The sequence below is a fragment of the Eriocheir sinensis genome, chromosome 10 (assembly GCF_024679095.1).
Source record: "Eriocheir sinensis breed Jianghai 21 chromosome 10, ASM2467909v1, whole genome shotgun sequence".
NCBI classification, from domain to species: Eukaryota; Metazoa; Arthropoda; class Malacostraca; order Decapoda; family Varunidae; genus Eriocheir; species Eriocheir sinensis.
This window is the reverse complement of record NC_066518.1, coordinates 1,472,308-1,500,177: the sequence shown is the minus strand read 5'-3', so window position 1 is coordinate 1,500,177 and position 27,870 is coordinate 1,472,308. Positions and strand designations below refer to the sequence as shown.

The window sequence follows — 27,870 nt, the reverse complement described above, 5'->3', positions numbered from 1 at the left end:
CCTCGACAGCGCCCTCACCAGGATCGACTCCTTCCTTCTCAAGGTCCAGGACTTGGTCATCGCCATCGTCACCTTCTTCCTCAAGCCGGTCGCCAACGTCTACAGACACGTTGTGCCGCCCACCAACGTAGGTTCCCCCTCGCTTCCTTCCTCCTGTTTAAAAGGAGATTAAATTACTCTTCTGGGTGCACAGCCGTATGGAATAAATAAACAAATGAATATTATAATCTGCTACAATAAAGAAAGGCTAAATGCGCTTGATTGGCTACATCAACCCCGCAAAGGTACAATATTAGGGGTAGCAAAATAAAGAGCAAGAAGTATAAGAAACACTTCCTCTTTTAACATGTCAAAAAGGCAAAAATATCAGTTTTGTTTATGAAATCATATCTTCTATTCCTCTGTAATGTTGGTGCGTTCGAGGCTTGAAATTATACTAATGAAAACGTGAAAAGAACGGTACTTTTTTTCAGTAAAGTGTCCATATTGATGTTTAAGATTCTGGTCATTGCATTAGTAATATTTTCCACTATTTTCCATATGTTCCATTTTGTGACATAACTTAGAATAATAAACAAGAAAAGAGCAAAAGATAAACTGTATTTTAATTAATTCATAAAATTACGTAAACGGAGCATTAACAAGAAGACCTATGTATTAGATAAAAAGAGCAAATACCAACATACAAAGTTAGAAGCTACTTAACAACAGAATGAACTTAGTAGCTAGTGGTAAAATGCCTAGAGGATCCATGAGACCACGACTGGATTCCATCTTCTTCACATTTCACAAAAGTCTGAATACTATAGAAAAAAGACGATATTCTCAAACATTTTGGGGCTTATACACCCACACTTGATAAGACTTTCATAGAGGCTGTGAGTACTTCCATGGGTAGTTGCATGAGCCTGGTGGCAGCTTGACAAGGCTTCTGCTCCATGACTGAAAAACCCTTATGAGAATTCGACTTATCTCCTTTGTGGTCTTTAGAAGTTTATTTATTTATTTATTTCTAAACCGAAACCGTCTGAAGAATACGAGCCTACTTAGACTAACTTAAAGTGACTATTGGCTGCACCTCCCATTGCCAAACTTTAATATTGGTAAAAATAACACGTCAAAAATGTCGTTCACGTGTGTGTGTTTCATGTCTTGTGGCAGCCCGAGGCAGCGGCACTCCAGCGGCTGAAGAACGACCAGGGGAGTGACGTGAATGACGACGAGGATACGGAGTTCGGCGACGAGTACCTGTCCGACGCCTCCACCGACTCCCGACGCATCCTGAAGGGCGGCGCGCACGGTAAGGGGGTCGAGGGGGATCTCTCTATCTCTCTTTCTCTCTCTTTTTTTCTCTCTCTCTCGCTCTCTCTCTCTCTTCCTCCGCTCCCCCGTACCCCCACCCCTCAAGTGTGCACCATTCCCCCAAGCTTCCTCTCTTGCTGTCAAATGTTTCACAACGTAATAATCTCCACGAATGGCTGGTCATGTGTGCTGCCAATTCGTCTTCGGCTTTCCTTTTTAATGTATAATTTTCCTCCCGAGCCTCGCCTGCCCACCACATGCCTACTCATGCTTCCTTCTCACAAAACTCTCGGCACGGTGCAGACATGAGCTTATTTAGAAACTCCAGCGCCAAAGCCTCAAGCAGAGTGTTTGGTAGGAGGAGGAGGAGGACTGGGAAGGAGAGCAAGGGAAATGTGTGATGTAGAAGAGGAACACGACACACACACACACACACACACACACACAGACACACACACATACACACTCATACATACATACACACACACACTCTTTTTGGCCACTCCACTCTATTCAGGAGCAGTAAGTAACGGGCTTTTTTTTTCTTTATTGTTTTCTTTTTTTTACTCCCTTGCACTGTCTCCTTTGCTGTAAAAAGCACACACACACACACACACACACACACACACACACACACACACACACACACACACTAACACACACACACACACACACGCAGACAGTAATGGTTGATAAATACATATATATGAATAGATATATATAAAAAAATGAATACTCAAATATATGTAAACAAATAACAAGAAATCAACACACGCACAAATTAATAAATGTATCAATAAAATGCTTCACAGTCTTTACTTTCACATTAATTTGACGCGTTATATAACCTCGCCATGTATTCACAGCAACATCATCATCAACAACAACAACAACAACAATGGCATCACACTTAACGCTCTTTGTGACACGGAGCCCAAACTTGTAGGTGAAGGTACTGGAGCCATTCACTAGCTTCTCTTTTGCCCTTCTTCCTGTCACTGGTCCCCCTATATCCTGAACGTACTCAAAACACACTCCCCCCACCCCTGCATGACGCCGCCTGCTGCTGCTTCTCCGTCTCCTTGCAGCCTTGCTTTCTCCCTCCCCGCGCAGGCATGTTTTTCGACCGCCAGGACACCACCGCCATGGCCGAGGGCAAGTTCAGGGCGGCCATGTACCGCAGGGTTAAGAAGGAGCTCCGCGTCATGAGGAAGAACTCCGTCAGGCTCTCTTACGGCATTGTGAGTCGCCCGTCTGTCTTTCTGTCTGTTCATCAGTTCGTCCGTCCAACTGTCTTTAAAAACTCCGTCAGGCTCACGTACGGTATTGAGTCTCCCTTCTCTGTCTGTCTTTCTGTTCGTCTGTCCGTCCAACTGTCTGTCTATCTCATGAATCCCAAAAATAAGTCACTATTCACAATCTTCATCAGAGTCATTAAGTTTCTATCTCAGGGATCCCAAAAATAAGTCACTATCCACAATCTTCATCAGAGTCATTAATCTCTATCTCAGGGATCCCAAAAATAAGTCACTATTCACAATCTTCATCAGAGTCATTAAGTTTATATCTCAGGGATCCCAAAAATAAGTCACTATTCACAATCTTCATCAAAGTCATTAAGTCTCTATCTCACGGCTCCCAAAAATAAGTCACTATTCACAATCTTCATCAGAGTCATCGTCAGCTTGTATCATTCCACTGCTGGGTAAGGGTCACTTCCAAACGTTTATATTCCTTTGGTGTAAGCGTTCCATATACTTATTATTTTCGGCATACCTTCAGGTGAGCGGCGTCCCCTTGGATCTGTCTTTCAACATCAGATATTTCCCAGTCTGTCACTTCTTTGTCCATCTGCTGTTCTGCCCTATATATATTTTCTGACTATTGCCATTTCTTGATTTTAATTCCATAATTTGTTTTTTTTTTATAGCTCTTTGCATGTTTGAACACCTAGACCTCAAACCTTTCGTCTTTTGCTTTAATATGCATGATATACCGACACGCTTTTTATTTGTGGTTTCACGTGTTTATATTAAATGAACTGACCTCTAAGCACAACCTCCTTATATCAACTAAACTGTGTCATCTGCCCGGACCTTTGACCCCAACTGACCTTCCTGTGGTGTTTTTCTTTTTTCCTGTCCTATATATGTAACTTTTGCGTTTATCTATATTCACTTTGCCACTCGATCTGACCCTTTTTCCTTTATGTGGTGTTCGAATGTTCAGTTAGTCCCTCTCATGACCTGATCTCTTACCCCACTTATCCTTTCTGTGTAGGCTTTCCATTTACACTTCTCCCCCTTCTCACCTGATCTCTCGCCTCTCCCTCTTGCAGGTAACGTACGCCAAGCAAATGGTGGAGCCTCGAATGCGACCCTACGCCGACTCTTTCCAGGCCTCATGTCAAAAGTGGGCAAGGGTGAGTGTTGCAAAGGGTTAATGAGTGTTGCAAAAGATAAGCTTGTGTTGCATAGACTGAGTGAGCGTTAAGTATACGGTGAATGAGTGTTGTGCAAGAGTGAGTGTGTGTGTGCCAAAGACTTGCTTTACGTCGCTAGAAACGTAGACCTCAAGTGCATCCCGTGTTGAAGAGGCGACTGCGGAACCACGGAGAAGTATTATACATTGTGGAAAATAATCGTTTCACAGTTCATATAAATTTTGTAGAAGGAAAAACAGTGGAGGAATAATTGCTAACTTAATTATTTAATTGGTTAATTAAGTCAGTGTGTGTAGACGGATGGATAGGTAGATAGACAGATAGGTAGATAGATAGATAGATTGATAGATAGATATCGATATATAATCTTGTAATGAAGTGTTCATGCCCTCTGTCTGTTTTTAAACTTTCGAAAGATTTCTGATTTGTGACAGTTTTTATTGAATGATTTTGGAGACATCCTAAGAAGGACAGTGTAATATGCGTGAAGGAAAAACAAGTTTACAGAAAAATGTTATATGTGTCAGCGCATCCAGTGCTTTGGAAATATTGCCACGTTACCTCCGCATTACCATTCAGAGGCCGTGGCGAGGCAGGACATGAACGCTTAATCCCCGCATGGTCCCGCCGGCCCGCACTGAGCCGCAGATCCCCGAGGCAGAGGCCGCGCCACGTAACGCGCCTTAGCCAGGCGCGGGTCATGGTGACCTCCCAATTGCCTTTCAGTAAAGAGAGAGAAAAATAATTGTAATTCGATGTATGTTTTTGCAAATCAGAGCAACTTGTATGTTCTGTGTAACTTGAGTCATATTACAAGTGTAGGTTTAAAGTGTTTCACTGTGGGGGCTTCATGTGTTCATCAGTTAAATACTAACTTCACCCTACTTCCCCAACACGCACCACAGCTCACAGCGTCACATGCCGAACAGTGCACCGACCTTGTCCATATAGTTCACTGCCGTGTTCTTTTCTTGCTCTCGTCTGAAGCTAGGTAAAGACAATGGAGCAATTTACAGACCATCGAAAGTAGTGTCCTTGCTACAGTATATTAGATGTATGTACATAAGATATTTATACTGAAAAAGAAGTTTACTGTACGTGTAAAATCGTAAAGGTTCTGTTACAGCCTTGCGAAATCGTAAAGTAGACACATGTAACAGGGCACCACGGAGCGAGCGTGGCGTGGTTTGCAGGGAATGAGATCAGCAATAACTGGAACGATTTCTTTTCTCTCAAAGACAAGACTCATCTCTTTTAAAATGGAAGTGTCATGATACCTCTTGAAGTAAAATTGAAGATATTTTAAGCGCGAGGTGCTTTTTTAAATCAATTCCTTTGTTTGGCTTCTGACTGCCTCCTAAAAATAAAAGTCAGCCTCGGGGATCTTTACATTACTCACATTTCTTTCTCTTCCGCTTCAGCATGAAAGAAACACTACTGACCTAAGCATCGTTTCTTTTTTTTTTCCTCCAGGAGCACGAGATTCAGGAGATGATGAGGCCCCTGCAAGAGGAGTGGAACAGCAGCAAGCCGCCCCTCGCCAAGATGCTGTCGCTCGTTCAGGCTCTCTGCGTCGTCTGCCTCGCCGTCAGTAACGAAATTAATCTTTGAGCCACTTGTGGGGTGTCCGTATGAGGGGGAAGGGGCAAGGATGTATTTTAGTGCTCAAAAGACTTTATCTATTGTGCATTGTGCGTTATACTGATATTTTTAACATTTTTTTTCATTTTTTCATTAATTGTCTTACTTTCTAATACTATCCTTGTTAATATTTCAAATCGAGTCTCTCACGCCTCCCGCTTCCTGGAACACCTTCTCGGCCCTCTCCTTCCTTCTTGTTTCTTGCAAGCCACCCTCACAAAGGAGAATGGCGTATAATAATAATAATGGAAGAAAATGAGGCAACATGTAAGGCCTTTTTCTCATTGGGGGTCAGTGCTTCTCCCCTCTCACGGACACGCCTCCCACTTGGCTTGTCTTAGGGCCGGTTTTACAGTCCATTACACTACGTTTGTAAGCTCCCCAACCAAACACAAAACACGACCAAAACTCCTTGTAGCCCTAGTGTTTGGCGTTGACATAAAAAGGAGAAGGAAATTATAGGAAACCGCGCAGGAAATCTCTTTATTACTATCTGGTATTGAGTAGAAATAACGGATCACTTTGGAGAATATAGTTTGGTTCGGGCGCTTACAATGGCACGGTGTTGGATTCTCGAGCTGGCCATTAGTGTATTAGACAGACTTTACTTTGTAGTTTAGTGTGTCTTAGTATAGCTGAGGTGGAGTAAACAAATTAGTTATATTAGTGTGCACTCCCTTTCTAAAATCTTGACCCTGAAGAACATTAGCATCTCTTGTAGCAAAAGATAATGTAGTTACAGTCATCCTTAGCCTGCGTCCCTACATCCGTCCTCTGTTGTATTACGTAATTATTGTAGGGGTTAATTACTTCTCTTGTTACATTTGTGCGGTGAAGTTCAGGTTTGTTTGTTTGTTTGTTTGTTCGTTATCGCGGGGACCTACTCAATTACATAATAATAGAAACACACACACACACACACACACACACACACACACACACACACACACACACATACATTAAAAATACGGATGAAAAATATCTATAGGTAGCTGAGGCATCTTCATAATATATACGTCGTCTTCGTCATCGCTATCATTGCATCATCATCAGCAGCAGCATCGTCATCATCATTCTCATCTCACAATTTTAACCATCTCTTGCTGCATGTCCACCATCCCTAGTCAGCGCTGCCTCCGCCCACAACAATTATAAGATGGATCAGTCTTCAGAGCTACTTGGCTCGAGAACAGGTCCATAGAGATACTCCAGAACGTTAGTCAAGAGGAAAATATTATTACGGAAACACAACACCTCAAGCGCTCCTAACACATCCGCTAAAGCAACTCGGTGCCCTGACTTCTCCCCTGACTACCAATTCAAATGGAGTTTCCGCACTTAGCCAGTCATCATAAAAATATCCACAAGTTAAAAAGAAATACACAGTACATCCGTGTCTGACTGATACAGGCTAAGGTGTAGGAAGGTAGACGACAGGAGTTGTACTTTCACTTGGAGAGAACAAACTATTTCAAGATAATGTTGCTCTGCCAAGGAGCGCTCTCTCTGATAGGAAGATTTCTACCAGGACTACAGTTAGAGTAGCATGACTACTGTAAGACTGCATAAAGTTTAATAGAGCATCATTCTGTCGTCTTTACAGTTTTTGCTTCGTCTAGCGAAAGGAAAGAAGAGCCGTCGAACTCGGTCGATGCGCTCCGAGAGTCTTCGCCGAAGGGCTCAAAATCTAGCCTGCACCAACAACAGCCAGTTATCTCTAAGCCCTACAGCCCTTCAGCAGTCATCCGAGCCAGCGCCGTCTCGCCCCCTGGGAGTCCCGGAGACTCTCCCGGAGCCAGCCCTGAAGGAAGACGACGAGTATTTGGACGGTTCTCCAGCAAAAGACAGCGCTCTGGGAAGTGAAGATAACCGCTCCGACCAGCTGGACAGCGACCACACCATCTCCCCCATCGACGAGGAACACGACTCTGAGAACGACAAGAACGTCAAGAAGGCCCCGGAAATTAACGGCCCAGGCGCACTGAGCAAATGTACAAACTCGTGTGTGGCGAAAAAAGATGGGCATGTCTCCCCCAAGCAGAAGAAGGGCGTCACCATCATGGCCCCGCTCACGACGAACCACAACAGCCAATGGAAAGCCAATAAAACAAAGTGATCACGAGAGTGGGTTAAGCTAAGTGCTATCATGTAAAAAGCTCTCCATGTTTCTTTATATAATGTATTCCGTTACGTTCGTCCGTATCCGCCCTCGGCGTCAGCAGAGCTGCTTGCTGCCTCATGCTCTAGCTTGCCAGCTAAACGATTGTTCTTGTATATAATTTTAGCCTTATGGGATTTGTACTTACCCGAGACACGCAAAAACTCTCACTCGTAGCAAGCGTTCCCACCAAGGCCGGAGTGTGGTGTATCCTGACGCTCACTGTCTGGCCGCTTCCCTTAGTGGCATAGGAACAAGGTGTCGCCTGCCGCAACGCTGCACATTTCGAAGGAGCCGTTAGCACAGCGACAGTGAGCCGTGCCCGAAACTGACATCGACCACTGAGCCGCTGCTGCTCCCCGCGGATGAGAAGACCCGCTGTTGTGTGACCCATTTACTCCAGGTCTTGGAATAATTCTCGCCTAACGCTTTTTTTATTTTTTTACATCTCAGTAGCGAAAAAAACATTGATCTTCCACTTCATTTATTATTTCATCAGCGCAACGGGAGATGTAATTAGAGGAACTTTTTTTTTTTTCAAACAGCTACACCTGTCTCCTTAACTCACGGCAGGCGCCTAAAGCCATGTTTAGCGGAACATTAAACTTTAGCTGATATTATATATATATATATATATATATCTATATATATCTATATCTATATATAGATAGATATATATATATATATATATATATATATATATATATATATATATATATATATATTACTCTCGGTCAGAAATGTATAGTTTCAGTGTTAAGTGGCATGTTTCGACATAATAAGATGTGGCTGCACAAACTACTCGCCTTCGCTAAACTGCATCCTTACTTACAAGAATGGCACCCAAGGCCCACAGCCCCGAGCCTTGGGTCGCCGCGGCATTCCTCCAGACAATGGCACGAGCAGGGCCAGGAAGGCGTATCTTCATTCACCATTCCCCCGCCTCTGGCTGTGAAGCGCTGAGGCAGGCTTGTCATTGTATATTCCAAGGGAGCGGTCAGGCAGCTTGCGTCTGATAATGCCTCATTCCCGCGTGCCAGTTTCACCAGTTCGGAGCAGACGAGTCTGTTCGGGATTGTCCAGCTTATATACTTAACGTTGCTAACAGCAAACTTTCCATAAAGTTCGTGCAGGTTTGGCAACACATTTAGTGTGGGAAAGTTTTTTTATGAAGAAAGTTTTGAATTTTTTAAACAGTTGGTGATGTCTGAGAAGTAGGATTATGCTAAGGCCGTTACCCGAGCCGCCGCGGGTCCCACGCCGACCCTCCAGGCGAAGGATCGGAAGCTTTAATGAGTGTTGATGTTTACTGTTGTCTGGCCGGTGCTTGCCTTCTTATAGCTGCTGTTATAGGTCCTAGGCTTCAAGCACTGCACGCCGCGGCCTTACCTGCCCATACTCTGAACTGTTGAATTTTAATGGACTTCATAATATTTTCGTTTCCCTGATAATACTTTCTCCATTGTCCAGCCTGTTAGATTACCATAATGCAATTGTTGAATTATTGTGAAGAAAACGTCTTTTTTATAATATATTGTAAATGTGTAAATGCGTTTCAGTTGAATGCTTATAAAAATAAAATACCTCTGACACATCTCCGAGGAGTGAGTGTGTCAGGGTGGAATCATCCATACACTGTGAATCTCCTCACGGTGGTTGGGACGCAGCGAGCCCGTAACCCGGATGTCCCGCGGGGCAAGGCATTTGTACTGAACAGGGTCACAGGCCAAGGAGACGGAGATGGACAACATGGCTTGCACAACTATATATTACAGACGTGTGCCCCTCTCTAATACCCACCCCATCTCCCTTCCTCTCCCGGGTCGGCACTCTGAGATTTGCCTTTAGGGCCATATTTTTAAACATTTCTGCGCCCAAGAACACATAATTTACTAGTCTTTCGTGGGAGTTTTGGGCAATTCCAGGGGTACTTTTATGATCCTGGTGGTAGTCTGAGCCTTCTTCTGTACCGTGAACCTAAAAGAACACTCATTAGAATTCGATTAACCTCCTTTTTGGACTTTGGAAATAGTTGGTGTGAGGGGCGGGGGCATCTTCCAGAGACTCGTGTCACCATGGTCGGTACTCTCACTCGTTTTCGCCTCACATCAACTATTTCCAAAGGCCTAGAAGGAGAGTAATCGGGTTTTCATGAGGGGTTTTTCACACTCATGGTACAGAAGAAGGGTCACACTACCACCAGGGTCATTAAACTACCCCTGGGAATGCCCAAAACGCCTCGAAAGTCTTGTCAGATAGGTGTACTTGGAATACGGACCCATGGCTGCAGAGGGCGAGGGGTGCATGGCGCTAGTCCTCCAGAAGCATTTCCGGTACCCTACGCCCCTGTCCACCCAGCAGGGAATGGGTACCAGGTATTAATCGGGGGTTGTGTCCCGTCTCCTGGGGTCGGTTCCCTTCTCCTATAATTCCTTCCCCTTCTGCCTCTCTCCGGCATATGACCACAGATGTTGCGCCGACTAAACGAAACTTTCCAACTTTTTCCTCCAGAAGCAAATCATGAGCTGCGTCACCGTCCAAAGCATGACCGACACGAGTAAGTCACGGGTTGGAACAGATAATGAACGGCAAATTTTGAGCGTGATATATCGTGACAGTGATTATGCTGTTTATTTATGTATATTTTTTGTTTATTAATTTATCCATTCACCTATTAACCTATCCTTACATTAAAATTCGTTTGTTAAGCTATTTACTCAATTATCTTTCTTTATTCGCTATGTGGGACGTTGAAGCCATACGTTTGGCTGCTTTGGGAGACGGGTGAGGGGAGGAAAAAGTGGGTGTTTAGGAAGAATGGGTGATGGTGCATGAGAGTAGCAGAGTGCGTGTGGGCGTGTGTTGAAGAGACAGGGTATTGGGTGCGTTGGAAAAGTTGGGTGCTTGCGGGCGGAAAAGGCTGAGAGTGCGTTGGCAAGCATCTATATAAAGAGTATTGCTCGTGGTATGTTCTGTTTAGCATCAAGGAAGCGTGAAAACAGACCAGCCTTCCTACCAATGAAAGCGAGAGTGGGTGGAGCTGCTGGTGGTGGTGGTGGTGGTGGCCGCGTCTGGTTCCCCGCCCAAGGACAACAACACCGAGGTAGAGACAGGCCGGTTGTTGCTTCCTGACCGAGCTAACGTTGCCCTAGTCTTTTAAAACCACAGCCGTACAGTAGGGGTCTTCACCTTCTTCTTCTTCTTCTACTACTTCTTTTTCTTCTTCTTCTTCTTCTTCTTCTTCGCCCTCTTCTTTTTCTTCTTCTTCTTCCTCTTCTTCTTCTTCTACTTCTTCTACTTCTTTTTCTTCTACTTCTTCTTCTTCTACAACATTTACTTTTTCTATTTCTTGTTCTTCTTGTTCTTCTTCTTCTTCCTCTTCCTCTACTGCTTCTCCTTCATCTTCTTTTTCTTCTTCTTCTACCTCTCAACATTGCCAATAAAATAATAAGAATTCGGTTACAACAAAATTAATGCAAAGGAACAAAAAACTGGTCTCGCACATAACTCTAACTTAGTCCCGTATTCTCAGACAACTCTCAACTAATAGTTCAAATGGCCAAAAAGGAGATTAGCCCGGTTCTTATGAGTAGTTTTCATATCCGTGGTGAGGAAGCATTGTCACACTATAACTAAGCTCGTAAAACTACCCATGGAAATACCCACAACCTCTACGAAAGCCTTATCAAATGTGGGTGTGTAAGCTTCGAAATGTCTGAGAGTCTTGGCTTAAGCCTTTACCCAACCCAACGAGCGAACATGATCCGGGTCTCAGTAGACGGAGGAAATGAAAGTGAGCGTGAGGCAACAACAACAACAACAACAACAATAACAACAATAACAACATTAATAGCACCAACGGGATGTGAGAAAACCTGTTCTTCCTACCATCCACACCCAACACGTCCGCAGAAGGATTGGGGTTTCCGTGTATAGCAGTATTAAGCCAACAAAACTTTAGTGTAATGGAGGTTTATCTTCAGCGTGGTAGAGAGCAGGAAGGAGGGAGGGAAAGGGGACAAAAGTCGGAGTGGGAGGGACAGTGTGCGTGAGGGAGGCGAAGAGGAAGAGAGGGAGAGGCAAGACTCATTCATTTCTGATAGAATGGACAGGGGGCGTTGCTAATAGTGGGTGAGCCAGGAAAGGGTAAGTGATGGGAGGTGTACCTGCGTAACGGTAAGGAAGAGGGGGAAGGGTGCGTTAGGGCAGGGGGGAAGACTAAACTGTGTTGGTAACGTGAGTGAATGAACGGTATGATAGAGGAGGAAGGTGCGCGGGAGGGATGGGGAGGGAAGGAGAGAAAGGATGCGGTAGTGCTTGTTAAAGGGTTGTAGTGTGTTAGTAAAAGTAAGCGAAGGAGTTTATTAGAGAAGAAGGGTAAGGGAAGGTATTTGTGTGTAAGTGGCGGCATGTAGGAGAAGGGTAGGAAAGGTAAATTTGGGGCATACGCTATTACTGCGCGTGGCTGCGGTGCTCATTTCCGTCCCATTGGCACTTTGAGACTTTTTTTTTTTACAAGAAAGGAGGCAGCTCAAGGGCACACAAAATAGGAAGCAATAATAAAAGAAAGCCCGCTACTTGCTGCTCCTAAAAAAGAATCAAAAGAGGTGGCCGAAAGAGAGGTCAACATGGTGGGTCAATGTGGTTGGTAAGAAGTCATTACCGCGAGACACAGGGCCAATAAAACATCCGGGTTACCACAGTTTACCTTTCTCAGGATTCCCCAGGCACCCATTTATCCACCAGTCCTTAAGGGAGTATGACCACCTGGATGAGCTGCACTTCGACTGCCCGGGCCGAGCTGCGAACCCGGGCTGGAGGATTCGTAGCTTATAGTCACCCTGCCATTAACACCACGGGGAAGAGTGCAGGGTAGAAAAAACTGCGTGTAGAGGAAGAATAGGGGAGTTGGTGCGTTGATAAAGAAAATGGGTGAGGGTGTGAAAGTATAGGAAAGCGTATGTGATTGCATGTGTCGAAGAGATAGGGTAGAAGGTACGGTGGAGTAAGGGAGGCGTGCCTGGGGGCGGGGGAGGGAGAGGGTGCGTGTATCCCGTCCTGACCCTGCCATCACCCCGGGGCTCGTCGCGTCCTTCACGAGGAATCTGCACGACCTTTACTATATCACGAGTGTGTGTGTGTGTGTGTGTGTGTGTGTGTGTGTGTGTGTGTGTGTGTGTGTGTGTCCTGAAAGGGAGGTGATGCCGTAGACCTTGGGCAACACACACACACACACACACACACACACACACACACACACACACACACACACACACACACACACACACACACACACACACACACACACCTGTCCTTACATCAATTCGTATCCATTTACCTGTGTTGTGTAAACTGGCGAGATCTATAATTTCTGACTCTAAGTTTCTGGTGCGTGACGGGGCTGTGATGTGGAGAGGCGAGGAGTAACACACACACACACACACACACACACACACACACACACACACACACACACACACACACACACACACACACACACACACACACACATCCTGTCCCATCCTCACCAGATGTATAGGTTTATCTTACATAACCGGCAAATTATGTAAACACAACGCCTACCAGGTTTTCGACTCATCAAACAGCGTCATGCATACAACACACTCAGAACATAATTATTTGGGCATATTCATCTGTTTGGAAGGAGGAGTCTAGAATCCTTGGTCGAGGCGCACCATCTAGTTAGTGCTCACGTCTAGAATAAGAAACTGTAGCCTTCAAACTGTCGAACATCACCCTTATGAACCTCCAAAGCCCTTGAAGATTCAGTCCGAGATAAATGAGACTTGGCACGGAAGAGGCGCAAGGTGGTGCCTGCTGCTGTTGTTGTTCTTGGTGGTCGTGGTGGTGGTCGTGGTGGTGGAGGGAAGCAAGTCGACAGCCACCCGCCCCGCCCTTCTTTTCCTTCACACTAAGGACGTCGCGTTTGTAAACACGATGATTTCCTACTTCCGAGGCAGCGGGAGAGGCGTTGGTATCGTTGTTGATGCTGCTATAATTATTGATAATGTTATTGCCGAGGGCGAATTCTAGGTGAGAGAAGCAGCGCTCTCGTGTAACCCTGCCAGAGTAGTGCGGTCTTGGCTGCCCAACTCGGGGATTCTTTATTCTCTTTATTATTGCTGTTGCTATTTTGGATAATTATTTTTATTATCGTTTTTATTATTATTATTATTATTACTATTACTATTATTATTATTATTATTATTATTATTATTATTATTATTATTATTATTATTATTATTATTATTATTATTATTATTATTATTATTATTATTGTTACTGTAACAATTACAACTGTTGTTTCTGTTGCTGCTGCTGCTGTTGCTGCCACTACTACTGCTACTACTACTACTACTACTACTACTACTACTACTACTACTACTACTACTACTACTACTACTACTACTACTATTACTACTACTACTACTACTACTACTACTACTATTACTACTACTACTACTACTACTACTACTACTACTACTATTACTACTATTACTACTACTACTACTACTACTACTACTACTACTACTACTACTACTACTACTACTACTACTTACTAAGAGTGGCAGGTGCAGGAAAGTAAGAGTGCTCCCACCGCTGAAGAGCCGCGAGCTATGAAGTACCGCAAAAGGGTCCGAAAAGGGACATGTAAAAGAAACCAGTCAGGCGAGTAAGAAAGTTATCCTCAGAGATTAAGCGAGGCTATTGTGCGTACATTCATGTTCATGTGTGTGTGTGTGTGTGTGTGTGTGTGTGTGTGTGTGTGTGTGTGTGTGTGTGTGTGTAATGCTGGTAGCGATACGAAATGGAAATTGAATGAAAACGAAAAACTGCCCTTCTAACTTTTGCCTTTCTTTTGACATCACATATTTTCGGGACGCTGAAAAACGCAACGGAGTAGGCCTCTCTCTTCCCTATCCTCTTCCGTTGACAGAAAACCCTTGTATTAAAGTGGCAATCAAAGAAGAAAGGGTATGGCTGAACATGTTTCCCCTTCATCCTACGAGGAGCAGCGGGGATCTTTAGGGTTTGGCGTCGTGACGTGACCCAAGTCGTTAACGGGTCTGTCTGACTAAAGCGGTAACGCTGGACCAGTCCACGGGAGCCCCAGCTGCTGCCCCTCGCCCACGCGCACGACACATCCCCGCCCCCGACATTGTGATTTCCATTAAAACAATGCTATAACTAAACCCATGCCAAGGACAAACGGGCAGTGGTGGCCATTACGGTCTGAGTAGTGACATGAAAAACCTTTCGTATGCACAGTTATCTGACTATGAACGAGTAAGCACACCTCTCAACTCACTCAACGAAATCGTTCCAATTTCCAGAATCGTTTAATCATGAAAATAATGGAATTTGGAAGTTGTTAAAGATCTCTCTCTCTCTCTCTCTCTCTCTCTCTCTCTCTCTCTCTCTCTCTCTCTCTCTCTCTCTCTCTCTCTCTCTCTCTCTCTCTCTCTCTCTCTCTCTCTCTCTCTCTCTCTCTCTCTCTCTCTCTCTCTCTCTCTCTCTCTCTCTCTCTCTCTCTCTCTCTCTCTCTCTCTCTCTCTCTCTCTCTCTCTCTCTCTCTCTCTCTCTCTCTCTCTCTCTCTCTCTCTCTCTCTCTCTCTCTCTCTCTCTCTCTCTCTCTCTCTCTCTCTCTCTCTCTCTCTCTCTCTCTCTCTCTCTCTCTCTCTCTCTCTCTCTCTCTCTCTCTCTCTCTCTCTCTCTCTCTCTCTCTCTCTCTCTCTCTCTCTCTCTCTCTCTCTCTCTCTCTCTCTCTCTCTCTCTCTCTCTCTCTCTCTCTCTCTCTCTCTATATATCTCTATATATATATATATATATATATATATATATATAGAGAGAGAGAGAGTGTGTGTGTGTGTGTGAGAGAGAGAGAGAGAGAGAGAGAGAGAGATGTATGCTCGTATGTATATATGGCACAAATCTGGAAGACTAAGAAACTAGTCACGTCTTAATGTCGCGGTATAAGAGTTGTGCTCTGCCAAATAGACAATTCCATTTCCTTCTGTTTCTTGTCATCAAACATAACAGGTGCGGTAAATGAACAAAAGAGGCGAGGAAAAAGAAGCAATTCACTTCGTCGACAGATAAAAACACCCACAATTCCCTGCCTCCCTCACGCCTGTCTCAGCTGGCGGCAAACAGCCTCAGGCAAGGCAAAGGTTCACTCTAAGGGCTCGTGGAAGGGGGCGTGTGTCCGCAGGGAGGCCCCACTTCATCAGACAAAGTGTGGTGATGGGCGCTGAGGCATTAGAGGCAGCCGTCACTCACCGCAGCAGCAGACGCCGCTGGTGCACTACAATACAGGTGTGTGTGTGAGCGTCTCGCACGAATGGATCAACAGTGCAGAGGATCTGAGAGGCGCTCCGCTAATCCTCTCGACACGAGTGAATGCCATAATAAAACAAAAAGCATGGCCTACGAGTGAGGAAGGGCAATAATTCCTAGAGATGTTCGTTTTAGTGCATTATTAATCCTGTGGACCGTTGAGGAAAAAATGTACATCCCTGGGAATAGAATAACTTCAAGAAGTTTTACTACAAGTTATGGCGAGTCCCCGGAGTCGTGGGCGTGTGTGTTCCGGGATGGCCAAGGCGACAAAAACGGATGTGGTGAGTAGCAGCGGGCAGGGGGCAAGGGGTGTATCGAATGACCTTAGGAGGAACCGCCCCGCCAACCCTCCCGTGAAGAGTAGGTGAAGCAGCTAACGACCTTGCAGGGTAAAACCACGCGGTGGCCCTGCGCCACGCACCGCGCACCACCCGGCCACCCTGCCGGGGCGGCGAGCGGCCACACCACCCTCATTAATTGGGGGGACAGAATACCTTCGAGGGAATGACTCAGATTAATGAGCAATTATTCGGTTGATTTAAATAAAACAGTTTCTTCATCTCTTCCTTCATCCTTTAACGTCGGATGTGCATAGATATAGAAAGATAGATAGATAGAAAGATAGATAGATAAATAGATAGATAGATAGACAGACTGATGGATTGACATACTGATTGACTGACTAGTTGATTGACGAATAGAGAGAGTGATTGACGGAGAGAGAGAGAGAGAGAGAGAGAGAGAGAGAGGGGGGGGGGTTATTCAATTGAAAGAAAAGAAGAAAAAAAACAATCACTCTAGAATGCGAGAAAGTCGATTAGGAGAGGTGTCGTATTTCTAACAAGTATGTATCTAGTCTCGGTCTCTTCCGTCATCACCACAACCATCACCATAATCATCGCCTCCCCCACCACCACCACCACCACCACATCTGCCTCCACCTTCGCATGAAGGAACGGCCACTCCCAGCTGGGCATGTTCCTTACCCGCCCGGGAGAGCGGCCCTGACATTTTCTGTTATCCTCAGTTTGTGCGTAACTACTTTTTTCAGGGCTTACCTGCGGTCGAGTGTAACGGAGAGAAAGGTCGCACGGTCAGGCTGGGCTGCGGCGACATATAAAAGGCTCTGCCCCGCCCGACAGTGGTTGTCGACTGGGTGTGTCCAAAACAGCAGGATGAGAACGACTGTGAGTACCGCCTCCGTGTGGCTGCCGGCGAGTCGTGGCCCTGGGTGTTGTTCTAAGACCTAAATTCAACTCAGATATATACGCCATAGTACTTGTGTCACAACATTCATGGGTAATTGTGTGAAGTTATAAAAATAAGTGGGGATTTTTGTGCTTTGTTTTCATTGTAGTTATCGTTAGTAAGAATAGTCGTTATTATTTCAAGGTGTAAACTTGATGTGGTATTATACTGGATTTTTAGTATGTAGTTTTAAAGTCGCTCGGGACCGGGTGACAATAGTTGAACGAATTGTTGATGTGAGTTGCCCTTTTCACTGATTAATTTTTCGTCCTATAGTGTTTGCGTGTTGCGCAAGGTTCAGCCTTCTGCCCTGCTCATGCGGAGCCATAGTTTAGCTGACAAGTCTTTAGGAGATTTAAAGGATAAACATGATAATCGTAATTTGTATGTTATTTTTCTTGCAGGTGTTGGTGTGCTGGGCAGTGGTGGGGACACTGGTGGTGGCGGCGGAGGCCACGGCTTTCAGGTATGTCCAGCCTGTGCATGACATCGCAGCAGCGTACGAGAACTATCATCAGCTCTGGATGGCCGAGGCCCGAAGGAACTCTGTAGCCCCGATGTCACCGACCCAGCGGATTGCACGGCCACGACCACGCATGCGCCTGCGCAAGGTGGCAGCGGCAAAGAAGGCTGAGCCGTCACCTGTGGCAGCGGAAAAACCGGCTCAGGAGAAGGCGGCCACAGAAACGGAAAAACTTATGCCCGAAGAGAGGGCCCAAAAACCAATGGTCGCAGAAAAAACGACTGAAACTCAGACAGTTGTCGAAGAACAAACTCCGGCGGCAACAACCGAACTGCCAGTCCAGACCACAACGGCCGTCGAGCAGACCACTACAGAACAGGTAATCCAGGAAGAGGTTACAACGCAGATGCCGGTGGAAGACCAGACCGCTGCCGAGGCTAGGGTAGCCAGCAAGCAAGTGGCCCCCGAGCAAATCCTTAGCAGGCCCGGCTCGCCCACAGACATGAAAAATGCCTTCGATAGCTTCTTTACTCGCTGGAATGCTGAAAGGATCAGGAACTCCAGGCCACCGGTGGCTTTGACCATCCCTGAAATGAGAAGGGAACTGCAGCTGCAGGAGCAGAGAAGGTTGGCAGCTCAGGCTGTATCCAGCATGCCCGTGGACACCCCTGCCGCGACACCAGCACCCGAAGCCCCAGTCGACACCCTCACGGTAGGTCTTTGTGCTCCACCGTCTCTGACTCAGTGTTTATCTTTGGATCCTCAGTTCATAGTTACAAGATAATAAGGAAAATAATCTGAAAGATTACTTAGTTCTATTAACGTTAAATAGATATCAGTTTTTATTCAGAGAGTGATGCTACCCTTGAGATGAGATTATCCTACATGAGTTTCCTTAGTAACTTTTACTCTCAGCTGTCGTTCTCTTTGTGGTTAATGCTCTTATTTTAATTGTAGCTCATCTAAACTATAGCATTCATTGTTTTACTCATTCTTCACTAAAGATCTGTCCTTCCGTCACCATTCACCGCCACTGCTGCCTCCTCTGTACAAATAAGGCAGCCCTAATTCTTAGAAACTATGATAATAATTCCAATTTTCTTCTCGGTTGCGCGAGGTTCCTGACCACCTTTAATACAACCTTTAATCATATAGCTACACAAATCGTCATTCTCTAGTTTCTTTGTACCTAAAGTCCCCTCTCTCTGTACCACTCCAGAAGTCTGCCCCAGCGCCCCCCGCTACCCCCGCCACCGCCTCTGATGCTGCTGCCTCTGCTGCCGGCAACGACTGGCTGTCTTTGGCACAGCAGCAGGGCGCGTCGCCGCTCATCATCGTCCTCCAGCACCCGGGGGCCGGGACCCCCGTGCTAGGTTAGGCGTGACGAGAGAGAGAGAGAGAGAGAGAGAGAGAGAGAGAGAGAGAGAGAGAGAGAGAGAGAGAGAGAGAGAGAGAGAGAGAGAGAGAGAGAGAGAGAGAGAGAGAGAGAGAGAGAGAGAGAGAGAGAGAGAGAGAGAGAGAGAGAGAGAGAGATTCAGGAATGGGTGTAAATACAAAAATATATGTAAACTTAAAGAATCGACATTCAACGAATTAACGAATTGTTGTCACTTGCAAATAAATGAATAGTGATAATTCATTTTTATTGACCATGCAAGGACGTAAGTAGGCGAGGCCTGGTGCGCCGCGTCCACCGCTGAAGGTTGGCGGAGCGCTCACGCGGCGCAAACACTCAGGCCAAGGTGTTGATGTTACATCTGTTCCTCTCTATTTTACTCTATAGAACTAAGGAAAGGGTACGGTAAAGCAACTCAAAATAATAAGGTGTGATAGACAGTACACTGTAACTTGGTACTGGGCAAGCAGCACAGTTCATTTGTAGTTCCCTATGTAATGGAACGAAATGGGAAAAAATATAGTCGAGAGGCGTCCAAAGTGTGGCGGAATTAAGGAAATCCTGACGCTGTACATGTGGAAGAGTTGCGGCTAAATTAAGTGTGTAGAAGATGAACGGGTGGTTGGTTGCACTGGATGACACATTACTGTTCACGAGAATATTATTGTCAGTTTTGGGTAACTGGAAAATAATCATGTATACGTATCTTTACAGTTACCTGTAGTTAGTTATCCCACGGAGTGACGAGCGATATTTACGGATTTTTTCTTGCGTGTGTGAGTTCATGCGAATCATGCTTTGCAACTCGAATGTGTTAGTTATATTATAAGGCAATACATATAGAAGTAATCGAAAACGATTATAAGGTCTGATTTTTTTACGTGCATCCACAGAGGTTTGGCCGCAGAATACATCTGGAAAGGAAACTATTCACCTGTTTCGTGACGCTACTGTCATCCATTAGCCAAGGCCTGATCATTATTGTTTGCGATGCTGACGCAGATGCTCAAGCTTGCCTCGTTAGCCGTAATGAACAATGGCATCTTCGCGTATAGGTTACAGGTCAGGTTCTAATGATGGCGACTCAAGTATCCAACTGCTAAAGAAGCCGAGGCTTTTATATACATCGTAACCGCCGATGTTTTTTGGTGGTTATGTCAATGTTGGAAGTCGCCTTATTATGATGTAATATTGTTGGATGTTCACGCAGGCCATGATGATGAGTTAGTATTAATGCTATCTATTCTACTCTACCCTATTGTGTTTGTAAGCTCTCGCACACCATGAGTCAATTTTTTTTTTTTTTTTTAAGAGCTGTTGGTGCGGAGTGTTAATACGATTTTAAGGTAAAAGTGAGTTCGTTATTACTGCAGCGATAACGTGATCATATGCCATTAGTCCTCAGGCTGTTGTTCTTATAGCACAGTAAAGTATACTATTCTCATAGCATTTGTACTCCTCTAAGTCAATCTATTACGCTGTGTTTAGTGTCGCTGCTACTACTGACTTCTACTACTACTGCTACTACTGCTGCTGCTACTACGACCACTACTACTACCATTACTACTACTACTACTACTACTGCTACTACTACACACGCCTATGTTCACACAGGGGAGGAGGTGGTGGACAGACGCAGTGGTGTGCGAGGGGCAGCCACCAGACCAGTGCCGTGAGAGGGCTGCCCAAGACTATTCTGCTGTGGGCCTTTACGAGGACAGAAAGCAAGAAAACATCGTGTGTCACATCCGATCCTCGCTACTGGTGGGGACTCTTTCACCCTTTGTTGTAGCGTTTTAGTTGTAGTCGTTGTCGTTGCTGCTGCAGTAGTTAATGCTGTTGTTAGTGTTGTTTGTATAGCAGTAGTATTAGTTGTAGTATGGCAGCTCAGGTGATGGCCAGATAGTACAATGCTGGTGTTTCCCTACTTCATGGGCAAGGGACGGGGCTGATATTACGACTGCTGCTGCTGCTGTTTTCTTGGTGTGTGTGTGTGTGTGTGTGATGATATTTACGTAGGATACTCGTAAAGGAAAACAACATCAATAAATAGCGTTCGTTTATTCGCCTCTCGCCGACTGCCTTCACACGCCGTTGCCACACGCACGAGAGAGAGATCCAGTCCCGAACACAGAGTCAACGAAACAATGGACGTGAGCGCGTGGCATTGCAGGTGGTTGGATGAAGCCTCGGTATTCCTAACTTTAACTCAGCACAGTGTGGGGGTCCGATAGCCAATTAGAGTTCTAGAAAGTAGCAATGCCCTCAAGTAGCAGTATTACGCTTTTCTACTTATGAATGTATTTTCGTGTTTTTGTTGTTTTTTGTTAGTATCGTCAGACTTTTAGCTCAATAATTTTCCGCATCTACTTAGTCTTGAAATACAATTAACCATTATCCTCAATTGATGTTAGGCTACGTCAGCTTCCTAAATTTGCGTGTGTTGCGTTTCCTTTTGCTTTTTCCTGGTGAGGCGAGAGGGATGCGCCAAGGACGGGCGGGCAGGGCTGCTGGGTGGCTGGCGGGCTGGTTCACTGCTCCTCCCAGCGGTCCGACACGGCGGGCAGCAGGGCGAAGTGTGGTGGTCTGCCGCCGCCCCGCAGCTGTTGCCCCGCGCCCAGCTCCTCGCTCCGTGTATCCTCCATCACACAGTTGTCATCCAGTTCGCATTTGGCTGAAAGGACGGACGGTGAGGTAAATTCCAGTCACATGGGTGTCAATCAGCGTCGCCTGTCTGAGTCTTTGCACCACCATATGCGTAGTCTGGAAGCTGAGAAGATTTTAATGCCACTACTGCGTGTTAACAGTCACCCAGTTCCCATTCATCTCATGCTTCACCCCAAAATAAAAGAAGGCTGAGACAAACTCCCTCACTCACATCAGAGCGGGAAGTGCAAGTGAGGGAAGCGTCACTACAAGGGAACTCAAGGACAGCGGCAAAAAAATTAAACAGGTGTACTTCGGTAAATGCCAAGTGCACGGCGGGTGAGCGAGATTCTTTCACTCAGAACCGGACAGAAAGAGTGAGCGAGGAAGGTTTCGCCGCAAGATGACACAGGGACATTGTAACATAAAAATAAAAATGAATGTACTTCGGTAAATGACAAGTGCGTAAGGTGAGTGAGAGAGCGAGATTCTTTCACTCAGAACCGGACAGAAAGAGAGCGAGGAAGATTTTGCCGCAAGAAGACACAGGGACATTGTAAATAAAAACAAAAATGAATGTACTTCGGTAAATGACAAGTGGGTGAGGAGGTGAGTGAGAGAGCGAGATTCTTTCATTCTCAACCGGACAGGAGGAGTGAGCCAGGAAGGTGTCGCCGCAAGAAGACACAGGGACATTGTAACATAAAAATAAAAATGAATGTACTTCGGTAAATGACAACTGCGTAAGGAGGTGAGTGAGAGAGCGAGATTCTTTCATTCTCAACCGGACAGGAGGAGTGAGCCAGAAAGGTGTCGCCGCAAGAAGACACACACTTAAGAAAATATTAATGTACTTCGGTAAATGTCAAGTGCGTGAGGAGGGTCAAGAAGGGAGCGAGCCTCATTAGGGGAAGATTCAGCAAGAGGGGGAGCCAATCGCAGCCGCCGTGGAACAAATGCCAAGGCCTGGGTGTTCCTGAGCAGAAGACTGGGTAAGCCCGCCGGCCCATGACGCGAGGAAGGTCACTCCGCCGAATGTCAGGGTACTCGTGAGGCGCTGGAGGAGGACGGGTCGGCGAGAAGCTCACCTGTGTCGCCGACTCATCGCCATCACTCAAGGGGAAGGTGGACATGTAGATGAAGGTGCTAATACATTTTTTTTTTACAACAAAGGAAGAGGCTCAGGGACAACAAAAAGGCGTCTTAAAACAAAGCCCGCTAACCACTGCTACATACATACATACATAAGAAAGGAGATTAAACAGACAGACATATATAGATAAAGAAGTAGATTTGTAGACAGATAAACTGATAGCTAAATAGAAAAAAATAGATAGATAGATAGAAAGATTGATATAGATGGATGAATAGAGAAGTAGATAGAAAGATAGATAGATAGATAGATAGATAGATAGATAGATAGACAGAGAGATAGCTGGAAATATGGAATGACAAGTAGATAGAAAGACTTACAGATACAGCTAGATAGATAGACAGATAGATAGAGATAGATTGATATACAGACATAGACGAGTAGGTAGACAGATGGATAGATGGGTAGATAAATAGATAGATAAAGCAGATAGATAGAACTAAGCTATTGTTGTGATGGCGAGCATTCCGATGATGTGGAAGCAAATAAGAAAAGGACAGTTACTTAGAATAGCACCGCAGGACAAATAGCTGTCTCGAGGTTATTTTTTTCCCCTTGAATCATCGTTTTTGTGACGCGGGGCAAGATGGAGGGAGAGAGGGAGGGACGGAGGGAGGAACTTGGTCAACTGTAGATGTATAGAAAAAGGCAAGACGAAAGTTTCGCTTGTCATGTTCCATCACAAGAAGTATACTAAGAAAATAATAATAACTCGAACAACAGTAAATACACGAAAAAGTAGTCAAAGTTAAAAAAGCCTTTCACGTTCCTCTGCATTGTTGAGATTCATTTATTCAGAACTGCCAAGAAAATGTTGATAGCTCACGTGTTGATGGCAAACTGAGTAAGCTAAAGTCAAGAAAAAAATATCCATGTTTTTCATCGTTTTAACTCACATCCTTAAGTTATAGGGAAGATCCTAAAGTTAACCTCTTAGACGCTGACACAGGAAGGGAAGACCTAAACCGAACGTAACACAGAAAGGATGAACTCAAAGCTCAGCCGCGATACAAGAAGAATGAGCTCTGAGCCGTGACGCGCCAAGAGTCAACACATGCATTACAAGTGGCACAGGGCAGCAGGTAGTACTCACTCTCCGTGCAGCAGAGTCCCGCCGCGGCGCACCGGCCCTCCTGCATCCTTCCGCACGGCTTCAGGTCGGCGTTGCTGCACCTGATGGGCACCATGTTCTCAGTTCGACACAGACGGGTTTCTCGTGACCCGATGAAACAACCGACTCTGGCGCCGCAGCAGATGTCAGGTCCTATGCAGCGGCCCAACAGACCCGGCCCGCAGGACGTGCACTGCGGAAACACGGTACACAGCGGCGCTAAGACACGGTTAATGAAATGACCCCGCTTTGTAAACCTAATAAACACGAGCACAGAAGTGAACTACCAAGGAACTTGAACCCATCACTGCAAATTCTTATTTGTGGAATAGATGATGAAAACATTACTACCTTTGATACTTTAAAGTGCTTTATCCCCTCGGAGCCCCGTCTGGGTGTAAACTCACCGTGCGGGCGTGGCCGAGCTGGGACATGATGCCTCCGGACCTCTTCCCGCCTGGAGGACAGTTGGTGATGAAGCAGGCGGCGGCGCCCCCCACCAGCAGAGTCACCACCACCGTCACCGCTACGCCCGCCTGCATACCTGCTGCCGACATAACACTCAGATGAGACTAACAGCTAGGCACATAAACAACACGTATTCCATTCATTTGCTTCCTCGCTCACTGTACTTGCCTACGCATTTCATTCTTGCATGTCCATTATTCCTCTACTAGTTTATCATGCTTACTCACGTCTTCCATGCATTCATTTCCTTTAGTCTTCCACTCGTTCATTATACAACTCAAGCCTGGCGTGCAACTCGTTTACTCTTCTTAGTTCATCATGTCACACTCCTGTATTTCATTTACTTCATTTATGCACACCTCCTCTCGCTTATCAAGCATTCAACAGTGGGTGTCAGAAAAAAAAGTCGCCAATAGCGCCGATAGGTTCTCCTGAGGGACCTGGTGGATGACCTCATCCCGTCAGCGGCGCATGCGAAGTTTTTTTTATTTGAAAACATCAAAAGTGCTTTCATCGCTTAGTGATGAAACTTGGAGTCTCTACGCGTGTACCCCAACTTCAGGAGGAGGAAATCTATATTAAATCTGACATCTATCTTATGTACGAGTCAAGTGGCTATTCTGAACTATAGCTAAAAGTAGGCAGGCAGGTTTACTTGAGAGGTATAGAATCATAAGAGTGAGCTAGGTATACGTTATGCAGTAATAGTCACTATGTGCTGCTAAAGTACTTTCGTGTATCCTAGTTTTAGTAAAAGCAACAAGATGATTTGTCCAACAATCTTTATTTTATTTGACTGATAGTGAACCAAAGAATGCAGACATTTCTAGTAGTTTACTTCCATGTAGGGATATGCGTATTAAGATCTTTTTCGTGTTGAGGTAATATTTTTGTCATTTCATCTGTAGGACAGCGGAGTTAAAGAGACGCACATCCGTGTCCTGTAAGTTGGACATCCTTGCGTGCTCCCCCTGAATGGTGTGTAGCCTTGGCCGGGGACGGTCAACGTCCGCTGACTTTGGAAAAGTTTGTGCCATCACCAAAATAGTATTAAGGTTCTCACTTCCCAGACGCTTGTTTTTTTTTTCTCAATATTTCTTTGCTCTACGCTGTTCTCCCTCATCGGCTCCTGCTCCTTAAAACCATCAACGATCCCGCCTGCATCCAGCTAAAAGGTGTCCATTCATTGCGTCGGGGGTGAGCGATGGCTTGGAAAATATGCCAACACTACAGAGCCCCAGATAGATGCACGCAGAAAATAAGTGACTGCTTAGGTTTCATAGCCACTAGATACACAAGAGTAAGAGCAAATGTGAAGTTGGGAGCATACGCTAAAGCCACGCGTGGCCTCAGTGCTCATCTCCGTCACATTGGCCCTTCAGCCTGTGTCGGGAAGCAACATATCACCTCGGGACACAAGGCCAGAGTGACATCTGGGTTACCGCAGTTACCTTCTCCAGGTTTCTCAGGTACCCATTTATCGACCAGCCTGAAAAGGAGGATGGGTGAGCTGCGCGCCGACTGCCTAGACCGGGATTCGAACCCAGGCCCAAGGGTACACGAGGATATAATGAGTCTACACTAGAGAGGAGGCGGTGGCTGAGTAGTTAGCGTGCCGGCGCCGCGTCAAGTCCGCGGGTTTGCGTTCCTCCCATGTACACCGGCACAAGCTGAAATTTTCCAGTCACCGCCGAGTGTCCTAAAACTACCCACTTCCTGTCCCGAAGACCACCTATCAACCCGGACGCTAGATTATCTCTCTACAGAGAGGATCAAAGATGAGCTCCGGGGGCCAGCATGAGCCAAGCAAGATGGCGCTCCTATAAACACTTCTCTGCGCCACAACGGGCTGGGGCCGGCCATCAGGCCCCATCAAGAAAGACTACCGGCGCCATAGGCCGAAACGTTAAAAAAAAAAAACAGTCGGCCTACACGGCTGATTTATCTAACCTTCCTTAGAAACAGTCAATCGTATTTGGACGAACCACGAAGACTGGCATCACAGCAACGCACCATGCACACCGCTCATGCTCTTATATAGTCCTTCCTATGTGTGTGTGTGTGTGTGTGTGTGTATACTAGCACAAAAGTCTGCTAGGAGGCTATGCAACTGAGGTCATCCACCGTAGCGGAGGATTACACACTCTTTCGGCAAAGACACTTCGGCGGAGGCTTGAAGGACTTAACAGTTGTGGCCCGCACCGCCGCGCCGCCAAGTGTTTGCACAGGAGGGAGGTTGGTGTTGTTGTAGTTGATGTTGTTGCTGTTTAAAGATTTTGTCCCTCCGTGGAGGGACCATGGGGCATTGTCGGGTGACAGCCCACGAAGACGGTGCTGACAGACAGACTCTGTCGGCTGATGCCGACCAAGTCGGTAAGTCGACGAGAACTGGCGTGTCTCTGGAGTGAGGTGGTGACGAACGTGTGTGACAGAAGCAGCGGCGGCACTCACCTGTGTGTTGCCGGGCCGTCGGAGTGTCGGGCAGGCAGGTGTTGGGTGGGATGTGGTGGCGGGAATGGAGGTGAGAGCGTAATGGACCTGTGTGTCTTCCGGCGGACTTATATACCTGCGACGGGCGTGTGGGAGGAAGCGATGTCACCCGCGGGACTGAGGGCAAGGAAGGTGCGCCTGCCTGAAGACAGACGAGGGGAGGCGGGGGCGAGCGAGGGGAAAGAAGGGAAGGAAGGGGAGTGAGAGTCGAGAGAGGGGATGGCAAGGAGGAGAGGGAAGAGGAAGATGGGGGAAAGAGTGAGGGGAAGAAAAGGAAGAGAGTGAAGAAGAGGGAGGGGGAGAGTGAGGGGAAGGAAAGGAGGAGAGCGCCTGGAAAGAAGTGTTGGGAACGGAGGAGAGGAGAGGAGGCGACGCTCGCAAGTCACAGGCCTCGGTGATGGCGGCTAAAAATAGATGTCATGGCGTCGACGAGCAGCCCCTTGCTTGCTGAACGAAGAGAACGATACGTCGGTGAATGTTCAACTCGTCAACACGGCCTACACACACACACACACACACACACACACACACACACACACACACACACACACACACACATTTTCTTTACTTCCCCTAACTCTAAAACCAACAAGAGTTTCTAACACCACAGCCACACTAATTGATCAAGTTTGGTCAACGCAAGCGGAAGCCAATATTGTAAATTGTATAATTCGCTCAGACGTCTCAGGTCATTTCACAGTAATATCACAATTCAGAAATGAGACAGCCTACCATCCCCCATCCAACAAGTACGAGAGAATCATTTCCGACAATGCTCTTAACAACTTCAGAGATGAATTACGCCGTGTCAATTGGAACGAGGCAACACAATGTACGCGCCTTAATGAATCCTTAAACATATTCTTAAATAAATGTAGTTAATAATAATTGATAATAAGCACAATAAAAGTCCTTATATTCCCCCTGCCTTAAAAAGATGTATCAATGAGAAAAATAGATTAGCAAGATTAGCTACCAAATGGCCTCTAA

The 27,870-nt window shown here is 46.0% G+C and overlaps 3 protein-coding genes across 5 annotated transcripts in view; 2 read left to right on the top strand and 1 right to left on the bottom strand.

The window, feature by feature from the left end:
- Nucleotides 1-9,173, top strand: part of LOC126996421 (uncharacterized) — a 17,594-nt gene extending 8,421 nt beyond the window's left edge. For both annotated transcript variants that reach the window (XM_050856831.1, XM_050856832.1), the window contains exons 4-9: nt 1-127; nt 1,162-1,300; nt 2,416-2,543; nt 3,641-3,724; nt 5,219-5,332; nt 6,990-9,173. The exon at nt 1-127 is cut by the window's left edge and continues 56 nt beyond it. In XM_050856831.1, coding sequence (XP_050712788.1) covers nt 1-127; nt 1,162-1,300; nt 2,416-2,543; nt 3,641-3,724; nt 5,219-5,332; nt 6,990-7,502 — 1,105 coding nt within the window. In that variant the 3' untranslated portion in view covers nt 7,503-9,173. The remainder of the gene's footprint in view (nt 128-1,161; nt 1,301-2,415; nt 2,544-3,640; nt 3,725-5,218; nt 5,333-6,989) is intronic.
- Nucleotides 9,174-16,940: 7,767 nt separating this feature from the next.
- On the top strand, nt 16,941-19,123 carry LOC126996418 (cell surface glycoprotein 1-like). Its single transcript, XM_050856828.1, has 3 exons — nt 16,941-17,092; nt 17,558-18,328; nt 18,836-19,123. The coding sequence occupies exons 1-3, from the start codon at nt 17,081-17,083 to the stop codon at nt 18,992-18,994; spliced, it is 942 nt and encodes a 313-aa protein (XP_050712785.1). The 5' UTR covers nt 16,941-17,080; the 3' UTR covers nt 18,995-19,123.
- A 1,935-nt stretch (nt 19,124-21,058) lies between these two features.
- LOC126996419 (oxytocin-neurophysin 1-like) lies at nt 21,059-27,007 on the bottom strand. Of its 2 annotated transcripts, none has more exons than XM_050856830.1 (4): nt 26,842-27,007; nt 24,330-24,466; nt 23,905-24,115; nt 21,059-21,686 (listed from the first exon to the last, which is right to left on the bottom strand). In XM_050856830.1, the coding sequence occupies exons 2-4, from the start codon at nt 24,462-24,464 to the stop codon at nt 21,544-21,546; spliced, it is 489 nt and encodes a 162-aa protein (XP_050712787.1). In that variant the 5' UTR covers nt 24,465-24,466; nt 26,842-27,007; the 3' UTR covers nt 21,059-21,543. The 2 variants fall into 2 exon arrangements, with proteins under 2 accessions (XP_050712787.1, XP_050712786.1); XM_050856829.1 differs by having other exon boundaries at nt 24,330-24,469; nt 26,842-26,988.
- Between the last annotated feature and the right edge of the window lie 863 nt (nt 27,008-27,870).